The sequence below is a fragment of the Nothobranchius furzeri genome, chromosome 9, assembly GCF_043380555.1.
Source record: "Nothobranchius furzeri strain GRZ-AD chromosome 9, NfurGRZ-RIMD1, whole genome shotgun sequence".
NCBI classification, from domain to species: domain Eukaryota; kingdom Metazoa; phylum Chordata; class Actinopteri; order Cyprinodontiformes; family Nothobranchiidae; genus Nothobranchius; species Nothobranchius furzeri.
The window spans coordinates 24,543,739-24,570,099 of record NC_091749.1 but is presented as its reverse complement, the minus strand read 5'-3'; the positions used below and the strand labels follow the sequence as shown (position 1 = coordinate 24,570,099).

The window sequence follows — 26,361 nt, the reverse complement described above, 5'->3', positions numbered from 1 at the left end:
CCCCTCTCCGACGATGCAGTCCCATGCGTGGTCCAACGAGTAAACTCCATCGTCCCTGTTCATGGTCCCACATCCACGTCTCCTTATCTCGATTGCTTCTTTTATCCATTTTTGTATTTTTGTTGTTCGGTGTTTACGATCCTTGTGTTGTCCCAGTCCATTATATTGTTTTCTCTTGTGCAGTGGTTTTGGTTCTTGTCTTTCTGGGTTTCTGGTTCTTTGCTTAGGTTGTTCTTTTCTTTCTGTTTTTGTTTGTCGTTTTCCTTTGTTTATTGCCCATGTCGGGTATCTGCAGGTCTTTAAAGCGTGTTGTATGTGTTTGTCCTCTTGTTTACGGTCTCTCTCTTCTGTTATTATGTTTGCTCGGTGATATAATGTTCTGATTACTGACATTTTGTGTATGGTGGGGTGTTCTGATGTCCATAATAAATATTGGTCTGTGTGTGTTGGTTTCCTGTATGTGTTTATGTTTAGGGTCCCGTCGGTCTGCCTGGTGATTTTCATGTCCATAAATGCTATGCTGCCTTCTGTTTCTAACTCATAAGTGAATTTTATGTTGCCCGTGTCGTCAATATTGTTTAAGTGTTGTGTTAGTGTTTCTGTTTGTCCTTTTGGTATGATTTCCAGTATGTCGTCTACGTAGTGTTTCCATAGTTTTATTTTGCAGTTTGGGGGGGCGGTGGCTATGGCTTTTTGCTCTAGGTCTTCCATGAAAAACTCGCACAGGGTGGCTGATAACGGGTTATCCATGGCGAAGCCTTCCAGTTGTTTGTATATTGTGTCGTCGTATGTGAAGTAAGTGGAGTTAGCTACCAGTCCTATCAGTTGTGCTATGTCGTCTGCTGTGAGGTTTGTTCTTTTGTGTAAAGTCTTGTCCTGTCTGATTCTGTTAATTACTATGTCTATGGTTTTTTGGGTTGGTGTTTTTGTGAACAGAGATGTGACGTCATGTGAGATGAGTATGTCGTTGTCTTCTGTTGTAATTTCCTTTAGTTCTTTTGCCAGTTCTATGCTGTTTTTGCAGTGTTGATCTGTGTTTCCTAATAACGGGCTGATGATTCTGCTGATATCTTTTGCCATGTTGTATGTTGGTGTACCTATGCTGTCTACTACTGGTCTAAGTGGAGTGTTTTGTTTCTGTATTTTTGGTGTTCCAGATATTCTTGGTGTTACCAAACACAACAGTTAGAAACAGACTAGTGACCCAAAAGACAAAATATCAGCTGGACTTAAATGTGGAGTCGTTTACGAAATCCCATGTAAACTCTGCAATAAAACATACGTAGGAGAAACCGGACGCCAACTCAACACACGAACAATAGAACATAGAAAGGAGTGCGAGAAAGAAGCAAGTAGAAAACACACAAGAGCAGCAAAAGAAGAAGCAGAAAGTACAATAAAGAAGTCAGCCGTAACAGATCACTGCACAAGAGAAAACCATGTAATGGACTGGGACAACACAAGGATCGTAAACACCGAACAACAAAAATACAAAAGATGGATAAAAGAAGCAATCGAGATAAGGAGACGTGGATGTGGGACCATGAACAGAGACGATGGAGTTTACACATTGGACCGCTCATGGGACTGCATCGTCGGAGAGGGGAGAGCGGGCAGTAGAGGGCGACAACGTCCTCTGCTGCCCGCGGATAAACGGAGAAGGAAGTGACGCTACCACCAGCGTCAGCCTGAGGAAGTCTGCAGCCGCAGACGAAACGTAGCGACAGAACAGGCAACAAAACTGTTTCTGTGTTTTAAAAAGAACGACAGCTTGGAAAGTTGGTACCGACAGGTGAATACTGCTAGTTCTACAGTGTCGGCTGTTAGCTTAGCACACAGGTTAGAACCATGATGACTGTTATTCCTTGTAGCTGAGTTAGCACTCTTGGATAATTAAACAGAGTTAGAGCTAGAGTTAGCTTCTTTACAACAGGCCCACAGAAATCGCACAGTGAAGAAATCTTTGACGTTGTACTTTATAGCAAACAGGGCACTAAATGACTTTCATATAAATGCTATGGTTTAAAAAACAACAATAAAATAACGGAAAGGCAGCAACGGTACTTCGGTGCATTTAGTTCTGTTGAATTTTAGCCATTTCTGCAGGTGGCTGTTTTTCAGAGACTTTCCCTCACATTCACACACACACACACACACACACACACACACACACACACACACACACACACACACACACACACGCATGTGTGCAAACACACATAAACACACACATATGCACACATGTGTGCAAACACACCTGCACACACAAGTGATATAGAACATTTTGGGAAAGCTTACACTGTTCAGCTAATTGGCATTTCAGTTTTCCATTAATATGCTTTATAGCTTCAGTGTGTTAATTAGTTGCAATAACTAGTAGTACCAGTAAAAACTATGGTTAGGTTTAATAATGGCCTGAGAGCGTAGACTTAAATGCATTCAGTTTGCACAATCTTGTCAAGTCATCAGTGAGAAAAGTAGAAATGTCCAAAAACTCTCCATAAGATGCTAAATGTCATCATCGCTAATTTGCATGAGTGGTGTGGAAATGTGATTTAAATGAGGAAAAAAATGTCTTAAATATGTTTAGAACTAGAGGCTGAACTGTGATGCAGTGGTGAGCGCTGTTGCTTTGCAGCAATAAGGTTCCGGGTTCCAATCCCTGCCTGCGGCCTTTCTGTAGAGAGTTAGCATGTTCTCCGTGTGTACGTGCGGGTTCTCTCCAGGGACTCCGGTCTCCTCCTGAAATTATGACTGTCCGGTTAATTGGTCCCTATAAATTATAGGACAGCAGCAGTTTGGAAGGTAGAGCGAGTTGTCCAACAATTGGAAGATTGTAGGTTCGATCCGGGCTCCCATCAGAGAATGCTGCTGTTGTGTCCTTGGGCAAGACACTTATCCCTCCTTGCCTGCTGGAGGGGGTCGGAGGGACTAATGGCGCGGATGCTCTGCCGGTGCACCCCAGGGCAGCTGTGGCTACATCGTAGCTCATCATCAGTGTGTGAATGTGTGGATGACTGACTGTGTTGTGAAGAGCCTTGGGGGGTGGTAGAACCCTAAAAAGGTGCTATACAAATACAGCACTTTGTTGTCTTATGATGAACTAGCAACCAGGGTTTTGTTCTCTAATGTCTCAGTTCCTTTAAAAGTCTCCAGTTTTAACAAAGTTTCTAGATGTCCTATGCAAATTTCCTTTGTAAATGTTCGTGAGGTCGGAATAATCACGAAATACTGAAATAGTGCACAAGCCAAAGTGAGAGGTGTGCAGACTCAGGAGAGGTCATCATAAAGCTAAGACAAAAAAAAAAATCAAATGTGAGAATCATGCACACACAATCACCCCTAAGGTCAGGAAGTATTGATATGAAACACGCGTGTGTTTAGACTGTGAGAGGAAATGAGAGAAAACCCACACACGCATGAGGAGAATAACTCCAGACAGAAGAGCCAGAGCTAACTAAGATTTAAAGCCTGACCTTCACCTGGTCAGGTGACAGCGATGGCCACCGCTCTATCATGCAGCTGTGTCAACGTCAGTTTGTTCTTAAAGAATTTAAAACAGCACAAGTAATACCAAAGATGGATCCAGCCACATTTAGAGTTTATCACCAGATCCTGAAAAGCCTTACCCCTATGTCACACTGGAGGCATCAGCAGCGCGAAGAGCAGAAGTTTGCTGCGCGCCAGTACACACTGGGAAAATCTCCGCCACGAAGCGTCCTCGCTGCCTTCCTCCTCGCCATACTCGCAAGATCACAACATCTCTTGAGACTTCAAAGGTCACAGTTTGTTTATGCCATCCACCATCAAACCAAAAAGGAGAAATCCCGTTTGATGTCGTATATAACTGTTCCTCTCCACTGCCAGGATTAAAGCCACGAGGAACACTGTTGCACTTCTAAAGCAATACTGGGAGTAAATAAGTCGTTAGGTCACTGGTATTGATGTTTTCGACATAGGTATGAAATCGTATTGCTGCGACAGTCTTTTATTTTGAAAGGTACCAACGTTTTTACAGTGAAAATATCTACATCGCGTCTGGTTGAAACACCCCCAAAGGCTAAAAACGATTCTGTTTGAAGCAGTGATGTTCTGCGGCCGTTCCACGCCGCAGAGGCTTCCAGTGTGAGGTCGGGTTGAAAGCACCAGATTCTGTTATTATTTATGAAAAGGAGAGGAGAGGATGAGGCTGTCCATCTTACTGGTTGTTAATGCACTTCAAAAGTTCCTTCAACCTAATTTAGCGACTAAAAGCAGCTGAAGGAGTTTGATTAACTCTTGGTAAAACATTTGTTAAATGACCAAACCCAAAAGAAAAATGAATCCGTGTTTCTGTGGATATGAGCACCACTGTTATCATAAAGGAAATGTAAAAAGGCTAACTGCCCCCCCCCCCCCCCCCGTTTGCCCGTTTGTGTTGTGTATGTCGTGACATTCAGGATGTAGCCGCAATACATATTTATTATAAACAACCTGCTTTTAAAACTCACTGCAAGAAAGCAAATAGTCATACTGCACAAAACATCAAACTCCTCCTTTAAAGAGGAAACACAGCTGCAGCTCACAAATGATGAATGCGCTCTCCGCTACAAAAATGTTTTCTTTAGCAGTTTCACACCAAAAAGCTTGAAGATGACAAATCGTGTGTTAACGTTTCAGGGGTGTGGTGTGAGATATTACTTATCAACTCATTATTCCTTCTATAGCAAAAGCAAATGAACTGGAAAGTGAAGGCGAGGTTTCGGCACCTCTTTGGAAAGTGCCGTGTTGAACCATGGCTCTGAGTCATCCCACCGTCTCAAGTCTGTGATTGGGCGTTGGCGGGCTGCATCAACTCTTCTCACCACCGGTCACCACATCCCATAACTTCACCAGCACTAACATGGGTCAGTCCCCAACGGAAACCTCCACGGAGTCAGGATGAAAACACAGACCATAGCTTAATACTTTAGCAACCCAGATCACAGTCAGAAAAAGAACCAAAGTAACATCCAAAAAAAATAAGTTAACATAATTCTGACACATAGAATTTTACAAAATGTACATTATTTTTAAATTAAAATAGATTTGTCAGTTGTCTGATTGGGAAGGTCCTCCATGGAGCACCGCTATTCTCCTGCCGGTCAGTCTTGTCACAGTTCCTTCCAATAAAACCTCAGTGCCAACCAATCAGAGAGCGAGTAAGGCTTCCGTCTCCAGTCCCTGCCAAAAGTTTGTTGGTGGCGTCTCCAGACAGGGCCAAGCCCTTAGCAACAAAAATGGCAGACCCTTTAACACCTTGACTAAAAGAAATAAATATAAAATATATGTAATATTTCTATATATATATATTCATAAAACCAAAACCAGGAAAGATTTAGACTCTGATGCGTTTTCTCCACATCGTCAAACTGTGGCCATCCTCCTATTCCCAGCCCACTTCCCTTCCCTGTCTCTCTCCACTTTTCAGTTTTTTTGCAGTTTTTCAAGGAAAAAAAAAAGTTTTCTTCAAACATGTACATCTTTTACGCACGTAAACAAAATGTAAAAGTGTGTGTGTGTTTTCATTTTTTTTGTATGTTTTATCCACTATATCCAAAAGTGTTGCAGGCACTTAAGTCCCTCCCAAACAAAGCAGGTGTTATTCGACAGTGGATCAGGTTGGTTTGGTTATTCCTGGATTCATGTGGGTCGTTCGGTCACGTGTGTCTCTGTCGATCTATGTCTGCTGACCAAAAGGCCATCCAGGGTTGCTGCTAGCCCAGGATGTCCAGGTAGACTGGGGTGGCTTTTCCCATGGCGAACAGGACCTTCTGAATGTCCTTAATGTTCAGTCGTTGCTGCGGTTCCCTCTGCCAGCAGCCCAGCATGATGTCGTAAACCTCCTTAGGACAAATCCGTGGTCTCTCCAGCACCCGGCCCTGGGTTATGCACTCAATAACCTGCAGAGGAGAAAGAGCAGTGGAGTGAGACAGAGGAGATTCTCACTGACTGATTGCTTTGCTTTGTTCATAATGAGAAAGTGGTGACACACAGCAGATTGCCCTTTGAGGTTTGAACTAATGAAACTGAGATGAAAGAAATAAACAGAACTCATTCAGTCCTAAAACTGTGAAATATTAAAGGGGAAACAAGCTTGTTTTCTGTCCCACAGCAGAGAATAACCACAAAACTGTGTGTGTGTGTGTGTGTGTGTGTGTGTGTGTGTGTGTGTGTGTGTGTGTGTGTGTGTGTGTGTGTGTGTGTGTGTGTGTGTGTGTGTGTGTGTGTGTGTGTGTGTGAAAGCCTGATAGATCATTTCTTTGTTGGGCTTGTGTACCATGTAGCATCACGGAAGGTCCTCTAATTTGTGGCAAAGGTCACATTTACCCAGCTGGGTCAAGCTGGGTCAAACAGTAACTTTCAAGTCCACAGATTAACCCAGGAGTCATGATGTCTGCTGAATATCACCCATTATCTGCTGCTGTTCCGACCCAGAGGAAGGACACTTCAAGTTCACGATAATAATTAAATAATAATATTAATAAACTATTTGACTTTATTACTATTTATTATAATCATCATAAATAATCACTTGGTTCAGTATAAATGTATTTTTATTTACTGAAATGAATTATTATGCTTTGGGTATAAGATGATTATGGTTGATTCAATTCAATTCAATTCAATTCAAGTTTATTTATATAGCGCCAAATCACGACAAGAGTCGTCTCAAGGCACTTCACATAATAAACATTCCAATTCACAGTTCATTAGGCCAATCAGAAATAATGTTTCCTATATAAGGAACCCAGCAAATTGCATCAAGTCACTGACTAGTGTCAGTGACTATACAGCAATCCAAAATAAACTTTTGCTAAAATTTAATTATCTTAAATTAAACATTAATCTTTGAATTAAAAATAGACCAAGTGAATTGGTGTATGAGCTTCTATTGATTATATAAGTATAATATATATTATTTATTGTATTTTGTAATGTTTTTGTTTTTATTGCATGGTGCATATTGCACTTGTTTTAGCTATTTTTCTTAGTATTTTTATCGGATGCCTAATGTGGAGCTCTAGGAAATTTCGTTGAATGGACAATCATTTAATGACAATAAAGGATATCCATCCATCCATCCATCTATCTATCTATCTATCTATCTATCTATCTATCTATCTATCTATCTATCTATCTATCTATCTATCTATCTATCTATCTATCTATCTATCTATCTATCTATCTATCTATCTATCTATCTATCTATCTATCTATCTATCTATCTATCTATCCATCTATCCATCTATCTATACATGATATAAGCTCATATGCTCGGTCATTCTCAGAATCTAACAACTGATAGCAAACAGTGTTGACTCTAGTATGTAGTTAACTCTACAATCAATTAGCCAGACGATCCATTGTTGTCATGATGATTTGACTTAAATTTTCATGCCATTTTCTGGCCACAGTAGCGCGACAACACTGATACGAATCTGTAGGGTGATTATTGACTGTGTGCATGGAAAAGCTGTGCTCAAACTGAGGCGATTTAAATGTTAACAACATATCGGAAGAACAGAATGAAAAGTCTCCTCATCAAGCAGTTCATGATGTCATGCACATTCAAATCAGCACAAATTACCTGACTGATATCGGAAGTCTGATTTTCATTTTTAAGTGGAATAACTTTAAATAAATATGATTGTACTGTGATAATTACACACGTGTGCTCACAAAAGTAAATATTAGGATGTATATTTATATTGATATAACCTTTTTTATGTTCTACCACCAAAGGAAGACAGAAATTGCTAAACGTGGAACTGTCAGGAGTTGCAGGATGGAGGATCACATAGAGCCTCTTTGCATAAATCCCTCAATAACAAGCAGTAACATGAACCAGTACTGGATGCTGTGGTCTCCTGGCAACAGCACCAAACTCCACAGAGCCACAGACTCTCTGACATTGCAGCTGATTTACAAGCTTTATTACTGGCTATTCTGCATGGTAGCTTTGGTTGTTAGCTTTTATCACACTTAGATGTATTTTGATGTTTGCAGAATCAGCAGAGGTACTATTCTGTTATGCAACAGTAAAGACTGACTGGACACGGGTGGTCTTTGCAGACTTCATCTATTGTTTACTTTCAGTCCTGCTTCACCAACATTCTTGGTCCAAGACCTGCAACTCAACTGTCCAATAACACAGAGGAGAAATCTCCACTATTTCAGCAAATATGTGGGAAAGTGTTTAATAACAAAGCTGTTGGTATGATCTGCATCGATTCACTAGCTACATCCTCACCGTTTTTAATCCTCTTTTCTATAAAACAATGTGTGTTTTATTATTTACAACAAACGTAGCTGGGGCTAATAAATGCTAACCCCATTCAAACAGCTGGGTTTATGTCACTTAATGTAGCTGCTTTTCCTGGAGCATCATTTTAAGTGCATACTGCTCAGTTTAGCTTGCTTTTAGCACCCGCTAGGGCCGGTTATTAATTCATTGTGGTTAAACCAGAAGTGAAACCTATCTCTTCGCTGTGCATTTGTCTTTTTAGCCCCTTAATCTAACAGCTGAAATGTCTCCTCCACCTTCATTAGTTTCTACAGGAGTGACTCATCACTACATTAAACAAATCAGCTCTAAAACATGCAGGAAACATGCTGGAAGCAGTCTGCAGCTCCACCATGTCGGCTCCACATCACTCACTGACCCTAACCTTAACCCCCTTAGGGAGTACCCTGAGGAGGGGTGCCCAGGGTAGTTTCTGCTCGTTAAATAACAATTGACAGCTACAGCTCATAAGCATGACTATTCCATATTCCAGTCAGAATTGACAAAGGTCCTTGGATGAGACGTCCAGGTGCCTTCATTTGAACTCTTTTGGAACACCATGGTAGTGTCATCTGATCTTCTCTGTAGGTACATGCTGATTCAATCTGAGACGTGTGGTGCCGGGCAGGGCACAGTGCCATTGCCGGCATATGTGGAAGGATTGTTGTGCAAATGTGCTACTGCCACTCAGATGATGGTGAAGGTGCAGAACAAAAGGACATACCTGTAAAACCTCTTTGTCATTTACTGAAAGCATAGCAGTGTCATTGTTGCATTTACAATGAAAGAAAATTTCCTATCATTTCTGTGATCGACTCACATTTCTATGGAATCTGTAGATCTGAGAGCATAGCGATGTGTTAATGCAGTTCGAAGAGGAAGTAACCCACTGACACAGACGTGTGATGATGCCAAGTTGCTAGCAGATGTAAGAACACCGGACTCGGATCGGTTGTGCGGCCCAAGCAACAGGAAAAATAGAAGGAAATTGGACAAACCGGACATTTTCTACCACAACTGCAACACTCAGGTGGGAATTCTGCTTTCTTTTGTTTTCTAAAGTAGTTTGAACACATGATTCAGCCTGGTTTATTTCAGATGAATGCCCCTATTGTGACTCTAAATGTCAAACACACTCACCAAATCTGTTGTTGTACATGTAAACATATCCACATGCACGCCACGCAAGTTCTGTCAGACGTTCAGCACCGCTGCACGAGGATACTAATGTATTATGGAAAATTGCAACTCAAAGCTGCTATTTTTCTTTCCCACCTTAAGTTGCACTGAAAACAAACAATTGAAAAAATAATGAAGAAATCAATTGTTTGATAAGGCATAACAAGTGTGTGCTTGCTGCCCTATAAACACTGCCTTCACGCTTTCTCCTCAGAAATCCTGAAATGAAAGTGCAAAGATCAAAGCAAGTGCACCTTACAGCCACATTAGAGACATTAAAGCATAACAGTCTGGGTTGAATTAGATTATTTCTTGCGGGTATTTTGTTGTGTCTGTCTGGCAGTGAATAATGGCCAACCAACACCTGCTATTGTCAGCTTTATCCTTAAAAATGAAGTGAATACAAGTTGCATTACGCTTTACACAGGCCAAGACTTACTACAGCCTGGGGTTACAGAGGCTGTCAGAGAAGGTGCATGCTAATTTTATGTGCAGCTCTGCAGAGGAGATTGATACAAGCTGTAAAGCCCAGAAGAGAGAAAGAGAGAAGCCTGCTTGTAACAAGTTCTTATAGTAGCTCGGTGATCATTCATCACTTTCACCGAGTCGCTTGTGCCCATCTATAATTGTTGCAGTAATGCATCATTGTATTATGTGTTGAACATATCTGAATAACCCAATATTAAGTTTAATATTCCAGTCAAACCCACTCAATAATAAAATTATATTGAGACAAAAGATGGAAGAGCCTCATAAGAGCACTCGTCTGTAAACACGTGCACAGGTACCGGACACTGATGAGCGTTTCATTCAGTGTCTGAAAAATCCCTCAGAAATAGCAAAATTACCCATTGATCACATGGAGGACTGTTTGTTTTGGTCGACTTCATTTTCTCAACATGTTTGCTTTACTAGAGTAATGCTGATGGAAAATTATTGACATACAATAAAGAAGAATAATAAGAAGAAAACACGTTAATGGAGGTTTTGTAATAAGCCATATTTCTGTTACCAAAAATAGCATCAATTTATCCCTTCAGCAGGCTGGGGGTTCTCATAGAGAGAAGAACAACACCAGGCAGTGGATTCAGATTCAAAATTGCAGTTATCATTTCCATCTGCTATTAGACACTCAGACTAACACTTAGGTTAAAGGAAACAAAAAAACATCTATGTCTACCCAACCATCCATCCATCCATCCTTCCATCTATACGTCCATCCATCCATCCATCCATCCATCCATCTATCCATCCATCCATCCTTCCATCTATACGTCCATCCATCCATCCAGTGTATGCTTCATTGGCTTGTTTGGGTCTTACCTCGTTGTTACCCAGCTGGAACCACGGCTGCTTCCCATATGTAAAGATCTCCCACAGGATGACTCCAAAGCTCCAAACGTCACTTTCCGTGGAAAACTTCCTGTACATGATGCTCTCTGGGGGCATCCAGCGAATAGGCAGCATGGTATGTCCTCCAACCTGAAGAGGAGGAAAAAACAGGAAAGCAGGGAGGAGAGGTATCTTTTAGACCAACAGGAACTTTTATTTAAAACACTTATTGGGACTTTCAGGCAGCAACACAGCTTGGTAGCATCACTTCAGGGTTAACTGGTCATAGAAGTGAACATGATTGTGTTGTTGACATGTTGAGATAGATGGCCTAAGGGTCGTGATAGACTTGCTGTTTAACCTCGGGTTGGTACAGGCAGCAGGCTGCATCTTTGTGCTCATACTTGCTGCTACATGGAACTGCACTGCATGTCGTAATGGATGTTCCACTAGGGGACACGCTAGACTGCTCCGACCGGAGAGAGAGCCAGGTTTGTGGGTACAACCAAAACAAACATGGCGTCAATTGAAGAGATCAGTATCTGGTTATGCTTTAGGTCACAAGAGAAAAAGAGACAGCAGTGGTATCGTAGATGGTGTGAAAGACCTCTAAACCAGAGATGGTGAGTGTGTCTTGCTTGTTTTGTTTACTCCACCTACCGGTTACTCTTATATTGCAGCGTTCGGACATGTCGCAGTAATTCTGAAGGAAGCGCACAAACAACGCTTCAGATTAATGCAAGTAATGTGTGGCAGCCATTTTAAACATGCGTTGGCGTCATTAAACAGCAAGGATAGCACGGCCCTAAGTCTCCTCCACTTCCGGTCGGCTCATGGGTCCCCGGAAAACAAACAAATTAATGTAAGTGAACGGGCAGCGTTAATTTTGACAAGAAATTTAAATTCAGCTTTAGTCTTTTGACTAAAGTCAACTATTCAACTAAAATATACACATTTTTCTTTTAAGGCAATAATTTTCAACTTGTGTAATAGAAATGTTAACTCCAACTACTTGAATCTGTAAAGAAATATGAACAATTCACATTTCACACTTTAGATCAGTAAAAGTCTATATTTAAAATTGTTTCTATAACAATAGTTATTGGAAAATACCATAATGAACACTGACAGTTAGAAATTGTGCCTTTCAATATTAATAAATTAATGAAATCTGTAAAATGTGCAGTAATATTTGTAAACATGACAGGAAATTACATCATACCATCAAAACATTAAAATTTATTACTACAATGATGCGGAGGGAAACTAAAGGTAAGAATTGTTTTCAAGTGTATTTGTTAGTTTTATTTGGCAGACTGATCAAGGTGGGACACGTTTCTCCTCACAAAAACATAGCTAGAACACCAAACGCTGATCATTAATGGCCGTAACAGCGCCACCAAAATAAAAAAAGGATTAGGCAACAAGGTGCGCGTCGCGCCGCTTCATGAGCTCGGTTTAGTTAGCCGAGCACCAGCACCCAGCCCCCACCCCCTTGCTTGCTGCTAACAACACCGTAACACTTTTATCCACATAATGTTTCATGTTTATTGTTGATAAATGATCATGTTAGCAACATCCGGTAAGAACCGAAAGTAGCGCATACCGCTTGGTTTACATGTCCTTAGACACTTAACCCCTGCCTAGTGGACCTCAAGGGATAAACCATCAGTCCTGCTCAATGGTCAACTTTCCTCGGGGGTCACACCCCTTAGGACAGTGGGACGGTTAACCCAAGCCAGGAATAAGTCAGAAGTTGTGAACATAAAAAAGAAACAGCTGAGTGCATGTAGCTGTGTGAACTATAGCTGCCTGAGTGGCAACGCAAACATAAAGAGTTAAACTCCACATATCATCATAAAAATATCTTTGCAGTCATAAGACTGGGATGTGTGGGATGAAAGCTAACAGTAGAGACAGATGTCAGGCTGAAGCTCTTTGATCCTTTCAAACCGGCCGAACACGGAATGAAGCCTCTCACTGCTGCACACCCTCCGAGGCAGGATATTAATCGATTGAACAGTTGTTCATTAATCACAAGCTTCCATTAGCAGACACAGGTTTTTCTATTTCCTATTTGTGTCAGAGGCTGGTGAGTCTGAACTGAGCAAACCTGCCGACTGAATGAGTCGTGAGGTATGAATAGAACACAAAGTTAGATGTTGTCAACGTGCTGCTGGAGTTCACTAGCCTGGCAAGCCAGACTAAATAAATGTATTATTTAGTATGGCCACGCTCCATTGACGGCTCTCGGTTGTGGGGCGGGTTCTACCGTTGTCTTTCAAATGATCTCCGCATTCCACTGGACAATGAATGTGACACACTCTTGTTTCACCCTGTTGCATCATCCCACCCACCAGGCATATAGAGTGCCCTGATTGGCCCACAAAGCGGATAAAGCTCTGTGATTTGTTCACTAAGCAGCTAGAGCACTATGATTGGCCCACCATTATGGACCAGTCACAGCTCTTTATGTGCTTGAACCCCCTCTAGAGAGCAGTGATTGGCTAGCCAGAGTCCTGGTAGGAGCTGCTGAGGTTCCAATGGAGCATGCCTAGACCAAACTTTGCAAAGCAAGAATTTGGTCTAGTTCACTAGGCTAGGAGTTCACAGGTAATGGGCCCACTGGTACACTGAAAATAAGGTCACAGCCTGACTACATGTCCATCTCCCAAAATCTTTTAATACAGACACAGGAAATTTGATGTCTGAATCCATATTTATGTTGAAAAAAACAAAAATGGCCCCATCTATGAATTAATTGTGTCGCTCTGATGGTTTACAGAGCTTCTATAGGGTAAAGGTCTGGTACCAACAACACTAATTGCATGGATTTGGTAGTCCAGACACTTCCTGTTGTCTTTCAGGTCCTGCTATCTGGTTCGGTTTTTCACCTTTGGTGTTGTTATCTTGACGCTTTGTTGAGATAATAATAAGATGGATTTTGAAGTCCCTCTGAGGTTTTTATCTCTAAAGCAGTGAAAGCACTCCTGCAATGTGTCAGACACACGTCCGTCATCAAAACCACCCATCCATCGCAGTCTGCCCAAACACACATCAATCTCTCAGAGCTCATTTTCTGTGCTAAAAGACAATATACAATCAAATCCTCAGCCAGACATGGTGTCAGGAACATGTGCAGCGCGAGAGGGTAAATAAACCCTCACGCGGTGTCTCCGATCTGCACCTCAGGGTTACAACACAATCAGATGCATTTAATCATAACAAGCTCTTCTCCAAACTCCATTTGCCAGCTCTGACATCTGCGTGCCTTCAGCTGTGAGTGCTGCGTGGCTTTTTAAGCATCAAGTAAAAAAAAAAAGAAATGTCAACTCAAGTATTTCTGATTACCTCCTAGCTCTGTGGTACACATTTCCTCTGAATGATAAACACACACTATCAGTGTGCCAGCTTGATGGAGCAGCTGAATCTCTAAATGTTGTAAAGGTTTTATCAACATATGGGATCCATCCATCTGAAAAAAGGAAGCTCCATCTGGGGCATTCATGTAGATCAGGGGTGTCAAACTCAAACTCACACGGGGCCAAAATGAAACTCTGGGACGGAGTCGCGGGCCGAACTTAATGTTTTTTGAAAAAGTGACGGCAAATTAGCACATTTTCTTTATCAACATATATGCAATTTTGAACCTTTTAATTAGGAAACAAACTATTTTTGCATTAACACTGAATGTGGAATAACCAAATTACACACGAGCAAGTCAGTTTTAAATAAAAGGCATCAGTGGTATTCATTACTTGTGGTATATTCAACATATTTAAAATCTATTCAGGATTTATGTTTTCTTGTTTATTCATTTTTCTTATTTTTTATTCTCCTTTTTTTCTCCTGTAATAAGTGTCATCGCTGCTGTGACGTCTAGATTTCCCCACTGAGGAACAATAAAGGGATTTTCTATTCTATTCATCTATCTGCAGCCTTTCCACTTCCTGTTTACTGTAGGTTAAATCTTTTCTCACGGGCCAACAACAAAATAAAAGTATAATTTTATCTTAAATGAAAATGCAACATCTCACCTGTTAACTTTCATGTTTTGGAGCAGAAAAAGAGCATAAAACCATCATATTTAAAGCTCAGTTTGCTCCACTGGTTTACTGTGATGCTCACCTGTTCCAGCCAGATACCTGCATCATGGGGTTGATCTGAGCTGAGGAGGAGACTCCTGTTGTTTTGTTCATCTTCATCATAATAATGACAACATTAGATGACAACAGGTGCTCACATAGGTTTGTGCTACTGAACATGGAGAGCATCTGAGCAGCTTGACCACGTTGTTGTGTGTCGGGGAGGAAAAATAAAAACTACAGCAGCCACAGAGTCGTGCTGGTTTGAGCGTGTCGCTGCTCGCTGGAGTTATATCGGCTCTGTCTGGAAGTTAGTTGGAAAACTTTCTCTTTCAGTCGTGAACACATTACTGAGCGGTTAAAATCTCCATTTCTGGGCTTCAACATCGGCAAACAGCTGAGTAAACTCGGCGCTGAGTGAGAGGAGTGTTTAGTTTGACCGAGACAGCGGAGCTGCAGACACCGGCGTTGGTACAGGATCTGCTCGGGTTGCAGGATCGGCTCGGGGTCCTTCGACTGCCGATGACGTCAAAGTAGTTGATTGGCTTAACATAAAGCTTACAGAAGTTACATTATCATGTTATGATTTTGATTGGTCAGAACAAATTTGCGGTTGTAGTCTTAGCGGTTGTTGTCCTGTAGTCCAAAAATCAACACTTTTTGGAGAAAATATGTTTGAATTTCTAAAGGAAATGTAAAATATAAGCAAATGATAAATGGTGACCCTCAAAAGCTCTTGATGTTGATGAAATGGGGCAAAATAAAATATAAGAACTTTATTGAAAGATGCCAAGCAAAATTTTGAGTCAAACAATGTATTTAGATAACAGCTAAGGAAATATACAGACGAACATTAATACAAACAGATATGGCTTCACATATAAGAACTGTTCTATTTTTTGTCAGTCCGATGTTGGTTTTATGCAGTTTCACATTCTTTACAAAACAAATATGGTGTTTTATTAACAAATTACAATTATAAAGAAAACACTTAGGTGTTAACAAACAAGAATGTATTAGCAAAACTGCTGATGTCTTTCCAAAACGTGTGTGTGAAAGCCGAGTAGAGTTGCAGTAATGTGACGTCATCAACAGTCGAAGGACCCCGAGCCGATCCTGTACCGACACCGGCACCAAACGCTGGGAAAAACACAAAGGAGGGGGTGCTTCGGCTCCGCGCTAACGCCGCAAAGCATCATGGGAGTTGTAGTCTTTGCTGTAAAATTGTAGCCTGGCAAGCCAGACTAAATAAATGTATTATTTAGTCTGGCCATGCTCCATTGACGGCTCTCGGTTGTGGGGCGGGTTCTACCGTTGTCTTTCAAACGATCTCCGCATTCCACTGGACAATGAATGTGACATACTCTTGTTTCACTCTGTTGCATCATCCCACCCACCAGGCATATAGAGTGCCCTGATTGGCCCACAAAGCAGATAAAGCTCTGTGATTTGTTCACTAAGCAGATAGAGCACTATGATTGGCCCACCATTATGGACCAATCACAGCTCTTTATGTGTTTGAAACCCCTCTAGAGAGCTGTGATTGGCTAGCCAGAGTTCTGGTAGGAGCTGCGGAGGTTCCAATGGAGCATGCCTAGACCATTCTTTGTAAAGCAAGAATTTGGTCTAGTTCACTAGGCTAGTAAAATTGGACTGCGGGTCAGTTTTAATATATTTTTAATATTTATCTCGCGGGCCACATTGTGTCTGACACATGTGATGTAGAGTGTCTTCTAGTTTGTACACTTTATCAAATGCAGTTTGTCAGTTTGTGGCCTTTCTGTTGTTTTTTTGGGTCTTTAATTTACACTCTGGTCTGAGAATAGCAAGTCATTTTAATCCCATTAAGTGTGCACAGATTTCAATTTAAAGTTTTAAAAAAAGTAAAACATTTTTGACTAAATGACCCCAGACACAATGAGAATGTTTAAATAACTTACCTAAGAGTCTGATTGTCATGAATCATCCTGAGAGGCACTATGAGACTTAATAATGTGCATGTGGCATCACCTTTAGGTTACACAATAATATTCAATCATTATTATACAAAAGACACAGATTTAGCATAAAACGGTTTTGGCTTGAAGATCAGTTTTCATAATTTGTTCAATCCTCTCAAAACTCCTCTCAAAATTATCAGTGTGAAATTAACTGACATTTGCTTTACAAATATTATCCCAATGTAGCGTTTCCACCCAGTTGCATATGTTGGAAGCCCAGTGAGACACTGGCTTTACCCTTGAAACTCAGCGATATTTGGTTGTGATTTGTGCGAGAAGGAAGCCGATGCTACCTTTCTGATGATGGGACAAGCTTTGCTGACCAGTTCAGCAGCAGCATCTTCGCACTTCGTTCATCCTTTCAATGAGATTCTATTGTAAATATAGTATTTGCTTTGAGTTCCAAAGGATTTTCACTTCTAATTGAAACTTGCTAGTAAAGCTGCTCCTGATCTCATTCACGACTTACACAACAGCCCTGGGAAAACAATAATGAGATACCAGTCCCCCCCCCCCCCCCCCGTGGACCACCGTTAACATGGCACTGTATTTGTGAGGTGTTGGTATCCCCGTTTCTTGTGTCCACAGCAGGTCGGTCGTATGTTTCCTGGGCAGTGATCTCACAAAGCTGTGTGCCCTCCTTACATTTACCACAAATCAATATTAGCATCCAGAGCCTGCAGGGGAGCGGGACCGTTAGAGAGCGTTTCATCCACCAACACATATGTGCTGACAGAGAATCACATCATACTCCATTAACCTCCAGAGCGTCAAATTTTAAGTCTGACTGCTGCTTCAGCAAAACCAATGGAAAACATATTTTTCACTTATCTGCACCCCTGTCTGAAAACCCATCTCAAGATGTATTTTTCTCTTTACACCAGTAAAAAGTTCTGAGTTCACCACAGCTACAGAAAAACTGGGTTAAAAATAGCCGCGGAGCAGTGTAGCTCTAAAATTTTAGATTTCTGTCCAAATCAGATTTACACAAAACTAAAAACTGAGAAAGGATCACTGATAAACGTGAGTGTCTAAATGTTATAATCGGTCTGCAGAGGAGAATAGTGCATCAAGTTCAGGCTAACCTCTGAGATCAGCTGGTCCTCTCAGTTATGTTGATAAGGAGCGTCAGTACACACCAGTGGTCTCCAGGCCTACAGCGCCAAATGATTACTGAAATAATTAATCATTTATTTTAAATTTTATTATTGTGTAAAACTTGGTTTGACCGCTGTCACAAAGAATGCTTTATGGGCCTAAACAGTGTCTGTGTAACGCTGGCAGTCTTGATCAAAGAACACAAAGTGATTTATGTACCGACTGGCGTCCTATTGTCTCTGTTTGTATTGTGAGTCCCAGGGAAGTGGGAGACATGTTGGGCGCCGTCCTCCAGCATCGTCTCCCTCACCTCTTTCCTTCCAGACTGGAGACATTTGGGTTACTAAATTTCTTTGGCTAAACATCTCAATCTTTTTTTTTTTAATGTTTTATGTTTTTATTTATTTGGCAGACGCTTTTATCCAAAGTGACTTACAATTTATAACCTATAGGGCATGTTGTGATCTGTGGGGGAAACCAGAGTACCCGGAGGAAACCCACGCATGCATAGGGAGAACACGCTACTCCACGCAGAAAGGCCTCAGCCGAGTTTCGAACCTGCAACCTTCATGCTGCGAGGCAACAATGCTAACAACTGTGCCACCATGCAGCCCCGTAGTGGTCGCGTGTTGCCCCACACGTTAGTTAGTTAGTAACTAAATCAAACTCTTGTTTGATTTGTGTTGGTGGTACATTTAAACACCAGCTCAGTTTTATACAATGGTGTCTGATGAAACAACTTTAATATGATGATGTGATTTATAAAAACGGCATTAGATATATAAACGTTGGTGTTTGTGGAGGCTTGTCGTTAATCTTCAGCTTTTCTAGCTAGATCTCTAAACACCTGCAGGTGAGGAGATAAAGCAGCTCTGTCTGGGGAAACCTAGATTACTATGAATGACACAACTTTCTGTATCACTGAGGAGAAAACATGGATCTAAACATCTCCTCTCTCATCGTTGTGTTTTAGAGTCATGTCTGATCACGTGACGTGGAGCAAACACTGTGATTGGCTGAAGAATCGCTGCCATCCGAGCTGGGCTACCACTGATTCTTGAATAAGCTGTTTGTGAATTATTAATATTTTCAAATGCTTTTGAAATGGTTAAGATCCAGGGGGATTGATGATCAGTTTGGAAAATATTTATCAACAACTTTGTTTGGATTATGTTTGCTTTAAAAAAGGAATTTCTGCACATCTGCTAAAGAACATCCAAACAACGCAGCAGACAGCAGGACACGGCAAACAACGTAAAACTGTGAATACTCTTCACTTCATTCACAACCTCTGAGTTCTGATTGCAGGAAAGGGAGCAACAGCTGATCCTCATCAGTGGACTGGCTTTATAAGGAGGAGGGTGATCATGCTAAGACGCAGGATGATTGCTACTAACTGGTAGTCACTTGCCCTTTGAGTTTCGCTAAACTTTTGATTTAAATTTTGTGCTTGGATTTTTGATGACTCACTCATGTGAATTTTTGGTACTCACCTCAGGTTTCTGCATCCTTGGACAACGTTGGTTACGTATTGTAACCCCAGATTCTATGAGTCTAGTCGCAGCCCTTAAGCGAGCTGCTATTGGAAGGGTGATCTCAGCATCAGCCAATCATGAAGAGCTTAAATGTACGCCCACCACGTGGGCACCCCTTGTGGGTATATAAGTGGAGCGACTCCACTGTTCGCCTCCGATGGCTCTTAGTCCTAACAGAACCAGTGTGGCCAAGTGGCTTAAGGGCTGCGACTAGACTCATAGAATCTGGGGTTACAATACGTAACCAATGTTCTATTTCGTCTAGTCTTAGCCCTTAAGCGAGCTGCTATTGGAATAATGCGCAGCTGGATGGGTTTACGCCACACTGGTTAGCTCAACCAATGGACACACCCAACATGTCTCCTTTTAGTGGGGGTCGCTCAGCCTCAGCCCAGGGCTCAAAAGGCTGAGGCAGCCAGAGAGAAGAGTGGGGCCACCACTAAAAAATATCATCCACAAGAGGATGAAATTCATTCAAGCAGGGCTGATGAGGTGCCATAATGCGTTCACTCAGCCTGCTAAGGTCAAAGCACTGAACGAGTGATGGATCCTGAAGACACATCTCGTAAATAATAACGAGTAAAGGAACAGGGTGAAGCCCATGAAGCAGCCTGACAAATGACTTCCATTGACACACCATTGTGGGGCGCCACAGAAGAGGAAATCCCTCTGGCTGAGTGAGCCCTGAGTGTCTCAGGAGGATCCAGCCCCAATGATGTGTAAGCGAGTGAAATGGCGTCACATAGCCAGAGTCATAGGCGCTGGGCCAACAGCGCTTGCCCAAGGGAAGACTCCCTGTAGTGCACAAACATGATTTGTGAGCAGCGAATCCCTGAAGTGCGTGACACCTATCGTGCGAGCGCGCGCACCGGGCAGAGAAGATGGGAAGCCGCCTTCTCCTCAGAATTATGGGGAGGAGGAAAAAGTCCAGCCAATGAAATTGACCTGGATTTAAAGGAAGTATTAATGTTTTTTGGGCACAAAGGCTGGGTTGGGGCAGAAAACAGCAGACCCGCCATCTGCCCGGATCCTGAGGCATGCGGGAGCCACTGAGAGGGCGGATTGGTCGCTCACTCTCGTGACTGATGCCAGTGCCAGCAGCAAGGCAGTTGTAAGTGACAGGAACTTGAGTGAGACCTGGTCCAAGGGCTCAAATGGGGCTTCAGATAAGCCACGCAGAACCACCGTTAGATCCCACTGGGGAACTAGCGGACGGGACACAGGTCTGTTCCTTCTGACACCTTTTAGAAAACGTTTTGTGAGGGGATGATTGAAAACAGACCTATCACCAAAACCCTGGTGACAGGATGAGATAGCTGCAGCATGTTTTAATAGTGCTGAATGTGAGGCCCCTGTCCGTCCGTATCTGCAGAAACGATAGGACATCCGCCAGCTGGCAGGAGAGCGCTTGAACATTCCGCTCTGTACCCCAGTTCTGGAAAGCTGCCCATTTAGCAGCGTAAGATGCAACGGTAGAGGGAGCCCGCGCACTCTGAATCGTGGTGACCACATCATGCGGCAGCCCAGAAACCCCTAATCAAAACCGCTCAGCGGCCAGACCCACAGCCGATGGCTTATTTCCGGAGGATGGTTGATTTTCCCATCCGCCTGGGGAGGGGCGTCCTCCCTTCGCGGGAGTCTCCACGGGGAGCCGGACAGTAGCGCTTGCTGGTCCGGAAGCCATGACGCGGACAGGCGTCTGGGAGCCACCAGAATTACCGAGAGCTGTTCTGACCGAACTCGGTCTAGGAGACGGGGAATCAGAGGGACTGGTGGAAACGCATAAAGGAGCGTTCGAAGCCCGGGCTGGTGTGAGAAGGCGTCCGCTCCGATCGAGGTTTGGTCCCGGGGACTCAGGGAAAACCACAGGCAACACTGAGCGTTTTCGCGAGCCGTGAACAGATCCACACGGTTCCCCGAACCTTATCCAGATCTGTGATAGCAGCGCGGGATGCAGACGCCAGTCGGAGTCGCGGGGACCCCCTCTCGACAGGATGTCTGCCGCTACATTCAGGATCCCCGGAATGTAGGTGGCACAGCAGGTGGACATGTGCCCAACACAGTAAATCTGTGGCTATGCGCAATAGAGGGGGGGGATCGAACTCCCCCTTGGCGATTTATGTAGGCTGCCGTCACCTGGTTGTCTGTGTGAACTTCGACATGACGGCCATCGAGAAGGGCAGCGAAGTGCATGAACACATTCCTCACTGTCATAAGCTCCAACACATTTATGTGCTCGTGTGTGTGGGAGGGCCAGCGATCTGCCGCCGTATGGGACAAGCACGTGCCCTCCACCCCAGACAGTGACGCATCCGTAAACACAGATACGTGTGACGCAGGACGTCCGATGGGAATCCCGTGTGAGGGGACGCAGGGATTCCCCCAGTGAGCGAGGTCCCCACCCACTGAGGGGGGAACCCTCAACATACGTCTCTTCTGACGTATCGGGTGTACCCGGAGGCAGATGAACCAACTTTGCAGGCGCCTCGAGTGCAACAACCCCAGCAGCACCACCGAGTGGGCTGCAGCCATCATGCCCAGAAGTCTCATGACTAACAGGGCTCTCACGATCTTGCGGGGTTGCACGCGGGAGATCACCGTGGTGAGATCTGCCGCTCTCACCGGCGACGAACGTGCTCTCATTAGAGAGGCGATCAGCTCCACCCCGAGAAACATAATCGACTGGGATGGAAGAATGGAGTTCTTCCCCCAGTTTATAGAAAACCCCAGGGTTGACAGATGCTCTGTTAACCTCCTGGTTTGCACTGACGCCCCGTCCTCGGACCGGGCGCATCGGAGCAGATCGTCCCGGTAAAATAAAACCCTCGTTTCCGCCGTGCGCAGTGGCTGCAGCGCGGTCTCCAGACATTTGGAGAAAGTGCGCTGGGCTAGCGAGTAGCCGAAAGGGAGTTATTCGTGCACGCGTTCCGACAGCGGACGTGTGCTCAAGGTCACGTGAGCAACGTCTGAGGATTGGTTTCGCGCCCTTACCGCCGTCGCTCGTACCAGAGAACTGGGAGCGACCCATGGAGGGCTGTGCTCGTAAGGGCGAGTGTGAAACAGCTGGAAGAGGCTGATCCGCACCGCAGAGTGTGGAGTCCATGAAGGACGAGTGGGAGCCGGGCCCGTGCACGGGAACGTCAAAGTGCCAGCAGATGGAGCCGCGCAATGTGCGCGCTTTGCGCGTGGTCGCGACAGCGCCATGACATCCCGTCCCACCCAACGTTGTGGGGGAAGCGGGATGAGTCGGGCCTGGCCGTAGGCTGGGGTCGGTGCGCAAATGGAGCGCACCCTTACAGCTAACCGCGTAACATGACTGAGTCCGACTGTGTGAACATGCAGATGTGCTGCAGTGCTTGGTGCGGGAAACATCATGTGTGAGGATTCGGCAGAAGGTTCTGCAGAGGACTGTAGGATTGTGCTCTCGATGTGACGTTTTTTGGGTTTTATTTCAAAACCAAAATCATTCACAGAGTTAACACTGCAGCCATAAGCACACACATTCCCCCCAACGAGTCGTTTTCGTGGTTGTTTTCGGCGAGGTTCCTGTGACTGCCAAGGCTGTGTCTGCTGGCTCGTTCGGAACCGTTGGCCGCCAACTCCCTGGTCCCGCCTCAGCAGGAGGCCGGCTCCGCGTGGCGGGCCGTGCAGCTGGGCGCATGGAGTTTCCGCGCCGTTCGTCCCATCCTCTGGGGGAACGGCCGGAGTGCGAGGCTGACCGAGAGTGGACCAGGTCTCGCAACGTGGCTGAAAGTTCAGCCGCTGAGCCCTCTAGATGATGCTCCTAAGATGGGGACCAAACAGAACGTCAGAGGTGATGTGGCCTTCCAGCATCTCTCTGTGCAGGTGTTCAGGAATGGAGGGCAGGGCCGTGAGCCACAAGGCCGCTGGATAAGGGTCTGCCAGGCAGCAATGCGAGCAGAACCGGTGAGTACAGCAGAGCACAGATTGAGGATGGCATCAGCAGTTTTAGTAATGATGGTTTTTGACTCGACAGGAGAGTCAAGCTCCTCCACCATTTTGGAAACGCCAAAGGCGAGAAGGCGATGTTATTTCCTGCAGCGCCGGTCTGGAAGGTGCACTGGTGTGCGCGATCAGCGAGCCGCCTCAGCAGCTGGTCATGCTTAGCGGGAACTGCTCGCGGTCCAGTGAGGTGGTTCTTGACGCCACACAGCGAGGCCAAGTCCGGCTCCAGTGGAGGAACGGATGGCCAGCCCTGGTCGGAGAAGCCCTCGACCTTGGTAATGGGCGCATATGTGGAAATTGGCGCCTCGAGCCTGGCAGGCTCGGAGAAGGCGGCGGACCAGCAGCTCATGGCAGCGGGGAAGCGCGGCCAGACGGGGTCTGGACAGCGCGTCTGTGTTGCCCCGAAAATTCCTGCCAATTCATCTGCCTCAGGGGAGCCGGTTCTGGAATGGCTAGCCCCCTGCGGGTCGCAGCCGCGGAGATGATGGCGGGCAGCTCCTGGAGCAGCGCTCTAACTGCTGGCAGGGAGGAGCGAGAAACCACTGGGGCAGAAGGACCCGCTGAGCGAGGCTCGTCGACCTCCGTGTTGTACAGGAGGGAATAATGGCTGCGGCAGCCAGCCTCGTCATACTCCTCACGAGGCTCGTCGACCTCCGTGTTGTACAGGAGGGAAAAAGGGCCTATGGCAACCAGCCTCGTCGTGCTCCTCACGAGGCTCGTCGACCTCCGTGTTGTACTGGAGGGAAAAAGGGCTATGGCAGCCAGCCTCGTGGTCGACCTCCGTGTTGTACAGGAGGGAATAATGGCTGCGGCAGCCAGCCTCGTCGTGCTCCTCACGAGGCTCGTCGACCTCCATGTTGTACAGGAGGGAAAAAGGGCTATGGCAGCTATCCTCGTGGTCGACCTCCGTGTTGTACAGGAGGGAAGAAGGGCTATGGCAGCCAGCTTCATCGTACTCCTCGCTGTCGATGACATCGTCCAGTCGGTAGGAGCCAGCCGGCTCCTGGCCGACGTTGAAGAACCGTAACGCCTTGTCCAGCGAGTACATGCCAGCCACCGGAATTTCCTCGTCGGTGGAGGGGGTGAAGTACTCGACCCGGCGGACCTTTTCAGCCACGGGCAGAGCGGTACAAAACGGGCACGAGGCCTGGGGGTCAAGGCCAGGCCAGCGTGGTGAGCCCCGAGACAGACCTTACACTTGGCGTGCAGGTCGCCGCTGGAGTTGGAGCCCGTCTGGCAGGCCGGGAAGGTCCTGGCGTCGCTGGACATGGTCAGTGAGTAGATTTTTCTTGTATAATTGCTCTTAAAGGAAGCTCTTAAGCTTGGTGTGAAGAGAAAACGGAGGCGAGCAGTGGAGTCGCTCCACTTATATAACCCACAAGGGGTGCCCACGTGGTGGGCGTACATTTAAGCTCTTCATGATTGGCTGATGCTGAGATCACCCTTCCAATAGCAGCTTGCTTAAGGGCTACGACTAGACGAAATAGAACCCGCGTTCTCTGGAAGAAGTTCTCCGGTTCGTTTCCTGCTTCACCTCTCTTCCAGCCGACCCGCTCTCCACCACGCTCATGCTCCCTCTCCTAATCAGCCTCCTCAACAAAGTCCTCCATACATTCATCCTCTTGGAGCGCTACCTCACTCTGGATATCACCCCGGCTCACTCCCCCTTCATTTTCCTGCTTCACTTCCGCATAGTAAGTCCCGACTACAAACAATTTCCTCAAGACTACAACTCCCATTCCCACCTCTGTTTTCCCTATAGACGCACTTCCTGATTCTCAACCGCTGGACATCAGTGCGCCCTTAGTTTCTCCTGTTAAAAAATAAAACATTTTATTTTTAACCTTCATACTTGCCTTGGTTTCTGATTCTGCATGTCTTGGGTTAAGCGCCTACCTCAGAACATGACAGAATCATCCAGCCACAATTCAAACCCAGCAGAATCAGTTTTATCTAATCTGTCTCAACGTTTGAGCCAACAGGAACAAAATCTCCCTCTGGTCATGGAACAACTCTCGGCAACAAATCAGCGATACCAGCAACTGGAAATACTAGTCCGTCAGATTCATGACTCCCTTTCCCAAGCTAACCACCCAGCCCAACCATCAGTAACACTATCAGCAGCCTCAGCAACAGTAAGTCCTTCCAGTCAGGAGCAAGCCACTCCTATGGAGAGATCTCATTTTCGTGTGGCACCCTCACCACAGACTGAAACTTTTGGGGGAGAGTTTGAGGACTGTAACAGTTTATTACAATGTAAGCTTGCTTTCGAACGTTGTCCCTCGGCCTTCATCTTAGACTCAGCTAAGAGTTCTTATATTGTGGGATTGTTAAGAGGAAGGACTCTTCCTCTGAGCTGAGGCAAAGAGTCATGACGACTCATTTTTACAAGGACCTTATAATGCTTTCCTCTCTGATTTTAAACTCACTTTTGGCGGACACGAGTCCATCACTGACATAAGGAAGAAGCTTTGGACACTCTCTCAAGGGAAAAGAACCGTGGCGGATCTGGCCTTGGATTTCTGCATTTTAGCAGCCAGAACAACGTGGAATGAAGACGCCCTCATAGGAGTGTTTACCGAGGCTTTGAGTGACAAGGTGAGGAACCAATTAGCCTTGTGTCCTGAACGCAGTACACTGGAGGAACTCATCAAACTAGCTATATCGATCGATAAGCGTCAACGGGAACTCACTAGACATGCCCCCGTACCTGAAGCAGCTGCAACCCACGACCAGAACCCAGGGACTTCTAATCGCTTACAACCTGACACTGAGGAGCCTATGCAGATGGGAAGGACCCGTCTCACTCAAGAGGAGAGAGAACACCGCCAAAGGTCAGGACTTTGTTTGTACTGTGGAAC

The 26,361-nt window shown here is 44.9% G+C and overlaps 1 protein-coding gene across 4 annotated transcripts in view; it reads right to left on the bottom strand.

The window, feature by feature from the left end:
* Positions 1-245: 245 nt before the first annotated feature.
* The window catches only part of ntrk3b (neurotrophic tyrosine kinase, receptor, type 3b), a 368,425-nt gene continuing 342,309 nt past the window's right edge, over positions 246-26,361 (bottom strand). For all 4 annotated transcript variants that reach the window (XM_070554718.1, XM_070554717.1, XM_070554719.1 and 1 more), the window contains 2 exons: positions 10,808-10,966; positions 246-5,921 (listed from right to left, as the gene is read on the bottom strand). In XM_070554718.1, the coding sequence (XP_070410819.1) occupies positions 5,736-5,921; positions 10,808-10,966 (345 nt within the window). In that variant the 3' untranslated portion in view covers positions 246-5,735. The remainder of the gene's footprint in view (positions 5,922-10,807; positions 10,967-26,361) is intronic.